General features: G+C 36.0%; 1 protein-coding gene across 4 annotated transcripts in view; it reads left to right on the forward strand.

The window, feature by feature from the left end:
• The window catches only part of RBPJ (recombination signal binding protein for immunoglobulin kappa J region), a 128,392-nt gene extending 120,951 nt beyond the window's left edge, over nucleotides 1-7,441 (forward strand). For all 4 annotated transcript variants that reach the window (XM_037829530.1, XM_037829531.1, XM_037829533.1 and 1 more), the window contains 4 exons: nucleotides 5,199-5,339; nucleotides 6,199-6,354; nucleotides 6,744-6,847; nucleotides 7,015-7,441. In XM_037829530.1, the coding sequence (XP_037685458.1) occupies nucleotides 5,199-5,339; nucleotides 6,199-6,354; nucleotides 6,744-6,847; nucleotides 7,015-7,330 (717 nt within the window). In that variant the 3' untranslated portion in view covers nucleotides 7,331-7,441. The remainder of the gene's footprint in view (nucleotides 1-5,198; nucleotides 5,340-6,198; nucleotides 6,355-6,743; nucleotides 6,848-7,014) is intronic.
• Nucleotides 7,442-9,108: the final 1,667 nt, after the last annotated feature.

Raw genomic sequence — 9,108 nt, forward strand, 5'->3', positions numbered from 1 at the left:
ATCACTGCTATTTATAATTGAAACATACTTATACCCCTTATTATTTCAGAAATGCTTTAAGGCAGTGTTCTAGTTTGCTTATGCTGCCAGAATGCAAAACACCAGAAATGGATTGGCTTTTATAAAAGGGGGTTTATTTTGTTACACAGTTACAGTCTTAAGGCCCTAATGTGTCCAAGGTAACGCATCAACAATCAGGTACCTTCACTGGAGGATGGCCAGTGGTGTCCGGAAAAGCTCTATTAGCTAGAAAGGCAAGTGGCTGGCATCTGCTCCAAGTTCTGGTTTCAAAATGGCTTTCTCCCAGTACATTCCTTTCTAGGCCGCAGCTCCTCTTCAAAATGTCACTCTCCGTTGCTCTTGGGGCATTTGTCCTCTCTTAGCTCCTCCAGAATAAGGGTCTGCTTTCAGTGGTCTTCAACTGTCTCTCTTCTGCAGCTCCTCTCTCAGCTCATGTGCATTCTTCAAAATGTCCCTCTTGGCTGTAAGCTCCTCTTCAAAATCTCACTCTCAGCTGCACTGAGTTCCTTCTGTTTGTCAGCTCATTTATATGACTCCAGTGATTTAATTTAGACCCACCCTGAATGGGTGGGGTAACACCTCCATGGAAAAATCCAGTCAGAGTCATCACCTCCAGTTGGGTGGGGCGCATCTCCACAGAAGCAGTCAAAGAACTACGATCTAATCAACACTGATACATTTGCCCACATAAGATTACATCAAAGATAATGGCATTTGGGGGAACATAATACATTCAAAGTGGCACAGGCAATTAACCAATTTTTATGAATTTATTCTTAATGGCTTCCTGTTACACTATTTCTAATAAATTAGTATTGGCGTATTTCCTTTTTTATTGTATATCTGAACATGTTCAATAGAGAGCACTATAAATTACATTTTGATTTCTTTAACTAAGGCAGATTTATTGTATTCATTTTTTGTGGTACCTGCTATATCCCAATATAGGAGCAAGTGTCCAATAGTATAAAATTTCTCATTCCTCCTAAAATACATGCATAATTTTTTAGTTTACTCTCCAGAAGAAAATAGTTTTATTAAAAATTGAATAAAATTAGTATTTCATAAGGAGGGGGTGGACCAACAGAAAGAAAGAAAGAAGAAAACAACACAAACAGACCAAATCAACATTTACTTGAATTCTTTTCTTCTCATTTATATGTGCCACTCTATTCTGAAGATGTTGTTTATTTGCTTTGGCATTTTAAATGCTTGAACTATAGAATCACTCTTTGTGCTTCTGATCAGATTGACTCACATTTAAACATGTGGGATAGCAACAGCTTAAATATGGACAACTTGGAAAACAGACTCAATTCTTAAAGTAGTTTTTTCACTTACGGTTTCACACAAAGGACCGGTAGTCTGCCTTGTTTGAAATTCATCTTTCATTTAATGTTTTGACACCCAAAACTTTTGTGGCTCTGATTGATTATAATAATGTTGAAATAAAAAATTAACCTGGAGAACACATTAGAAAAAAGTTGTAGTACAATCATTAACATACTGATAAATATATCTTTCTACTGTTTCCATGACTGGGGAATTCTTACTAGTTTCCTCCAGGTCACAGATAGACTTTTGATGGTCAACATTTCTTCCTAACCCCCCTTGACCTCTACTTATATACAGTGTTCAAAAAAAGCATGTTTTTGAAAAGAGACATTCTAAAGTTTTCATATGCTTTTAAGAAGGATAAAGACCATTACCCTTATATGTGAAAATTGCTCTTAATGCATCTTGAGTCTCTAAAACATCAACCTTATCCTAGAGCTTTGGTTGGAAAACACCATCCATCTGAGACCAAATTTTAATGGATAAGTGTCCTAATGAAAAATCCTATTGTGACATAAACTCAGACAATATTTACTGAGCATTACCATGTATCAGATACAGTGCCACAAATATGAATGAGATATTTCCTGTCCTTAAGAACTTATTATCTTATCTCCAGAAATATGTCAAATACTAAACCAATCTGAAGAAACTCTCTATGTTTTCTGAATGTAGAATTAACCACACACAAGTTATAATGAATCCATACTACATACTACTCAAATTTCCTTCTTCATTTTCTTAATAATTTTAAATTATACCAACTGAGCACATTATTCAGCTTAAGACATATCTGATTTCAAGCCAACATATTTAAGAATGGTTTTAAATAATGAAAACAACTATTTGGTGCCAAATGGCAGTGTGCATCTTTGGTTTCTTTATTTGTGAGAGCTAGGTTATTCAGCTGTGTCTGTGTCTAAAGAACTATTATGGGGAATAAAAAATTAACCAAACATGACCCATGCTCTCAATATGCTTATTATCACTAGCTAATAGAGAAACAGGTATACACAAATAACATGAACAGTACTAAAGACAAATCATGACTTGTGAGAGAGGCACAAGCAACTGCTGAAGACTTACAGGAAGCTTTAGACTTACATCATTCAAAAATATCAAGTATTTCTCTACAATCAAGTCTTATTAAATTTATATACACATGTAAGACTTTAGCATTGAATTGAAACAGTTTGCTTGAGTTTAATTAGCCTCACAGACTATCCTAAAAAATATAGTTGATAAAAATGTTATGTCTTCCTTTTAAACACAAAAAGTTAGTAGTAGTGTAAGTAGAATGACAGATATTCTGATAAACTTCAGAGCAACAGGGTGTAAATATGAAAAGTGTTAATTTTAAAGATTGGGACTTTATACATGGTTTAGCTAAAGAAAAATGATCTTTGAGTATAAGTGAGGCTTGAATCAAATAGTAAAATGGTGTAATAGTGCATAATCTTAATAGCAGACACCTATATAGTGTTTACTGTATGCCGGGCACTGTTCCGAGCACTTGTACATATATATTGACTCATTTAATCCTCACAAAATTCTGTGTTGTTACTTTTAAGGATGCTCAGAGCATTTCAGTCCCACATGCTGCACACATTATACAAATCACCTTCTGTGTTCCAGCCACTGTCTAAATGCTGGAAATACAGTATGAGCAAGATAGAACTCCTTTCCTCAGAGATCTTACATTCTGTAGGAAGTTAAACAAAAAGCAGTTAAAGAGATACAATAGCTAAAGAAATGTAATGAAAGGCCAATATAAGTGATAAGACAAAAGTGGGTAAAGGGATAGAGTGGGGGGGGGGGGGGAGAGGTTAGAGTGGGCGGGGAAGTCTTTTTGAAGTGGTAATGTTTGAACAGAGACCAGAATGAAACCAGGGAGACACTAAATGGGTGAAGAGCATTTCAGGAAGACAGACCAAGTGCAAGAGTACATCAAATGGGAATATGTGAAGATGAGTAAGAAAGGCAATATAGCTAGAGCCCAGCAAGGGGGCAAGCGACAGGAAATGACTCTGCATGGTTAGTCCAGGGCAAGATTTTATAGGAGCCCCCTCTGTATCTAAGATAGACTATAATACCTACATAGATATGATATGAGGCCCCGGGAGGGTGGCTGATTTATGTTTTAAAGGATTATTTTGGCTGCTTTGTGGAGAAGAGGATTCCTAGAGGGTTGTAGTAGTAGAAGCAGGGACACAGGTATTGGGCTTTTGTTGTTAATTCAGGCCGGAGTTGATGGTGCATTAGGAGATTATGGTAGTGGTAAGGTGATGAGGAGTGACTGATTTGTTTGAAGGTTGAACTGACAGGATATTCTGAGGACTAGATGGTTGGGTATGAAAGAAAGCAGGGAGTCAAGGATGACTGAGGTTTTTGGATTGAGTGAGTAGTGGTGCTATTTATTGACCTGTGAATGAAGGAAGGATCAGGTTTCAGGGAGGGGCAGAATCCAAAATTCTGTTTTTGGTATGTTAAGCTTGAGATACCTGTCAGACATCTTAAATGGAGATATTGGAGATACAAGTGTGGGTGTTGTAAACCTTTAAATAGTGTAAAGAGTGTAGAATACAGAGAGAGTGGAAGAAGTGTAGGACTCAGCTCTGGGGCACTGTTAATTTATGGATCAGTTAGAGCAGGAAGGGGAGAAGATCTATGTCAAAGACTTCTGAGAACTACGCACTGGATTCACCTGTCTGGCTATCGTCGGTAACTTTGACAAGAGCAGTGCAATGGAGTCTTGGAGACAAAAACTGAGGAGGTTTCAGGAGATTGGAAGGAAGGAAGAGGAGACAAGAAATATAAATAGTCTTGAATTTGCAATTTAAAGGAGAGCAGAGACAGGGTGGGTAGTGAGAGGGAGGGATGAGGGACATGCAGTGAAGGAAGGATCTTTTTTAGTTCTGATTTTAAGTTGAGAGAATTTGGGCATGTCTATATGCTGTTGGAAGTGATCCAATACAAAGAAAAAAAGTGATTAAAAGAGGTTTTTACTGTATCAGTTCTTGCTCTTAATAATCATCAGATGCATAGTGATTACCTTCTTTGTGTTAAATATTAGTTAAGGTTTTATAGTATTATCTTTCAGATATCCATATGTTTTTTTATGGAATGTAATATTTGGGTTGTAAGACTGTAGAGTATAATGGAAAGAGATCAGGCTGGACGGGCAGCCAGGCCTGGGTTCATATTTTGGTCCTTCTGCTCTGAACCAGGTAACTTTGGGCATCTTACCTGACTTTCTGAACCCATTTCCTAATCTGCAAAATGATAACCTATTTTAGTTTTATTTTTATTTTTTAATGTATAAGTATTGGATAATGAACACAAAGTGTCTGCATGCCTAGTATACCCACAGTAGGTTTCTGGAGATGGTAAATGTGCTGCCAGTTTTCTCTTTGATACTGGAATATTTGTCATTGTATATTATCGGAAAGATCGTCTGAACCTTTCTGTTCAATGTATGGTTAGACCAGAAGTTAGACATACCTGGAAAGTTGTTAGGAATACAAAATGTGCAAGAACCCCAGATGATTTGTATGCTCATTAAAGTTTGAAAAGCACTGATCTAGAAAACAAGTGTCTGCCTGCCCTATTTTTTTTTTTTTTTGATGTTGATGGAAGAAGGTACAGTTTCCGCATTCTAACATGCTTGAATCTAATTTTTTTTATACCTCACCTTATTATTCATGTTTTGAATACATAGGTAGATGACACACGAATGTGATTTATTATTAAATAGCATATACCTTCTGTACTCTTGATAGTGTAAAACATGAAAACTTTCCATGTTTGGATGACTTTTTGCTTTTTTTACTGTTGAAATGTAGATAATAAGGAAAGTTGATAAGCAGACCGCGTTACTGGATGCAGATGATCCTGTGTCACAACTCCATAAATGTGCATTTTACCTTAAGGATACAGAAAGAATGTATTTGTGCCTTTCTCAAGAAAGAATAATCCAGTTTCAGGTGAGTTTTTAAATTACTGTGAAATCTAAAATATGCAAACTCTTAGGGAAGCAGTGTAAAGAAGCATGAAATTCTCATTTGATGTTAATTGTTTCCAAATACATAAAGCTATATTCAGATATATATCTCAGGTCCAAGGATCAGTAGCACACATGATCCTCAGACAAAGGTGACATATATCTTACCCAGAGAATAAATCAAAACAATAGAAATGTTCTCAGAAAAACAGTTAACTAGTTTTAAGGTTCTTACTGGAGAACAAAGAGCCCCTCCCTCAAAATACTCAAAAATAGGTTTGGGGTGTTCAGTGAATCCTCTGAAATTTTGTGTAAGCATTGTACGTAGACACATGCATTTTTCTGGGGATGATTCAGATTTATATTAGTGTATCCTGGGATAGTAATGATGACATTTCAAAAGCCGTTTTTTAACCACATTTACTCAGAAGACTTTCATGAGGACAGTTGGGCAGATGAGTCAGTAGGATAGTTGCAGTTTTATGAAAAAGTCGTGTGAAAACATCTGGAGACATGTTCCAGAGAGATGGCCACATACGGTCATTCTCAGCCCACCACTGATGGGCATCCTGGATCCCTGGTCTAGGTATTTGAAAGTGGGGGAATTGCCAGTTCAGATCTTGTTTCCCAGCTGCTCTCTAAGCACAAGGGGCTCCCATTCTCCCTTTCTTAGGAGACCCTAAAGAGTTGTAAATAGCTATTTACGTCAGTGATAAAAATCTATGACAACAAATTGTGTAGCTACTAGAACTCTTAGTAGTAGTATTACTTTGCTAAAATTAAAATTCTCTTATACTGCAGTGTATATAAAACTCAATTTCTAAACATTCTTTCTTCATAAGGCCACTCCATGCCCAAAAGAACCAAATAAAGAGATGATAAATGATGGCGCTTCCTGGACAATCATTAGTACAGATAAGGCAGAGTATACATTTTACGAAGGAATGGGTCCTGTCCTTGCCCCCGTCACACCTGTGCCTGTCGTCGAAAGTCTTCAGGTGAGATCACTTCATACAAGTTGGCTTTTAGCTCTTTACAACTGCTTGGCTTTGACTTTTGACATTAATATATTTCACAATAATTTTAGTTTTTCTCCAAGACCCTGTGATTGGGGAATTTTGTTATACATCATTTGTTGATTTAAAAAAAAAAAAAAAAAAAAACAGAAAGAATGTGCTTTTATAGGTACAAGGAAATTTACATTTAAATTAACTTGGTTAATAGTATCTTGAAACTTTTAACTTTGTCTTTGCAAGCACTCCATTTAAAAGAATCATTTTAATTATCTTTTTTTTGCATGTGATAGTTGTATGAGAAACTAATTTGTATACCTTAATGAGAAATGAAAAGTTTTCTTAATGTTACTCTGATTTTCTGTGAATTGCAGTTGAATGGCGGTGGTGATGTAGCAATGCTTGAACTTACAGGACAGAATTTCACTCCAAATTTACGAGTGTGGTTTGGGGATGTAGAAGCTGAAACAATGTACAGGTATTAATATAAATTTTTATGTACATCATCCTGAAATATTGAGGGGGTTGGGTACAAGAGATTTCTTGGTTATTCTTGACATTGACTGTAATATATTAAGCAATCTCATTTCTAAAATTTGCCTTGCTTTATAAAGTGCTTTTAAGTTATTTATTTCCCCTCCTTAGATGTGGAGAGAGTATGCTCTGTGTTGTCCCAGACATTTCTGCATTCCGAGAAGGTTGGAGATGGGTCCGGCAGCCAGTCCAAGTTCCAGTAACTTTGGTCCGTAATGATGGAATCATTTATTCCACCAGTCTTACCTTTACCTACACACCAGAACCAGGGCCGCGACCACACTGCAGTGCAGCCGGAGCAATCCTTCGAGCCAATTCAAGCCAAGTGTCCCCAAATGAATCAAACACAAACAGCGAGGGAAGTTACACAAATGTCAGCACAAATTCAACCAGTGTCACATCATCTACAGCAACAGTGGTGTCCTAACTACCGTCTTTTTGCTAGGACTTAAACTGACTTGAGTGCTGCAAAAAGTTGACAAAAAAAAAAAAAAAAAAAAAGGAAAGGAAAAAGATGAACAATCTTTTTTGGTTTCTTGGGAAAACTTTTCATACCAGGTGAATACTATTCAAAAAACCCGCAAGTGCTGATTTGAAATGCAGAAGAAGCCACGGTTAAAAAAAAAAAGAAAGAAAGAAAGAAAAAGAAAAACATCAAAATGTAAAAACTCTATTGGAAATCGATAATCGATTTCTTAGCTGTTTTTTTTGTTTTGTTGGTTGGTTTTGTTTTAATGGGCAAGAAATAGAAATGTGGCTGGAATAAAAGTTAAGCATACTAGAAGACACAAACCTAACATAGTTTTTTGGACCAAGGAACTTGTATAAGCTTTAGTAAAAGGTACATTTTCACCATACCTTTTTTATATTACAGTTTATAGTACATCTTTTGTTACCAAATAGGTTGTTCCTCCCCCCAGTCCCTTCTACCCCAAGCAAACTTTGAGCTTTTGCTCTACAGTACATTCAGGTTCCAAGCCTGACCAGCTTGTTTAATCGAATTACCAGACTCTTCCAGGGTTATTTTGGTCTAAGGCTGGAATCATTTTTTGTTGTTATTTTTTGTTTTTAAGGCTGAAGTCTTTGAACTTTACATATTTTGAAATTGTTTTTTGATTTCAGCAAGTCAAATCTTGTAAAGGCCTACATATTTTTTTAAGATTATTTGAAGTCTGTGCAAAAGCTTTAAAAAAAATGCCTCTGCCTTGCCTGCAATACATGCAATGTACGTTAATGTCTCTATTCTCAGACACTGTTGTTAGTTATTTCTGCGTTTTCCTTTTTTTTTAAAAAAAAATGTATTTATAGTGGTAATTCAAGAGGTTCTAACATTTGAGATTAAATGAGGCCATTTAGTCATATGAATTAATGGCACAGAACATGTTGGTATTTGAAGGGTTCTCTCCACTTTCTCCATATGTAAATGCACCTATGTATTTCGGGATTTGTTCAGGTTTCTTCCCTCACCTAATCTTGTACATAACTTGTATTATGTGTAAGTTAAACATTTTATTTTGAACTTGGAATGTTCCCAGTGATTTCATTCAGCAGGATGTTTTCTGCCTTGTTGGCATATGATAAAAATATCATGAGAAGTATTTGCTACCAATAGGTAGATGTGCCCCTATTGTATAATGAGGAAAATCTCAGCAAAAGCATGTTTTTATTATCTTTATTTTTTATTTTTATTTTTTTGTAGCCTAGGCCTAAACATCATTGTAATCTTAAAACATAAAATGCTTTTATTAGATCAACTAAAATAGCTGGAAGACAGTACTTTAGAAACAGATAGTTGTGAGATTATAAAAATACAAGTGTAACTTATCTTTCTTTTTCTCTCCCTGCTTTTTTTGTCTTCTCTCCCCAGTACTGAGCATTTCCAGTCCTGTGCTCTTAGACTGTCCCCAACTTAGAAAACATTTCTTTTCCGTTCAGTTAAGATATGGTTGCATTCAGGGTTGTGTGTTGGCCTTGCATGCTACTCTCGCCATTTTTACATTGCTTCCATTCCTGCATATTGATTATGCTTTTGTTCAGTTTCTTAGAAATTCCAGCAGACTCATTCGACAACATTTAGTTCAAGAACCCCATGAGTAATATTATAGGGCCTAGTCCTAGTTATAGTAATACAATCATCCTTTTGGAGTAAAAACTACCTCTAGATTGTGGTAGGCTTTTACTGAACCATAAATCAGGAGCCATGAG

Source organism: Choloepus didactylus, chromosome 3 (assembly GCF_015220235.1).
Source record: "Choloepus didactylus isolate mChoDid1 chromosome 3, mChoDid1.pri, whole genome shotgun sequence".
Lineage (NCBI taxonomy): Eukaryota > Metazoa > Chordata > Mammalia > Pilosa > Megalonychidae > Choloepus > Choloepus didactylus.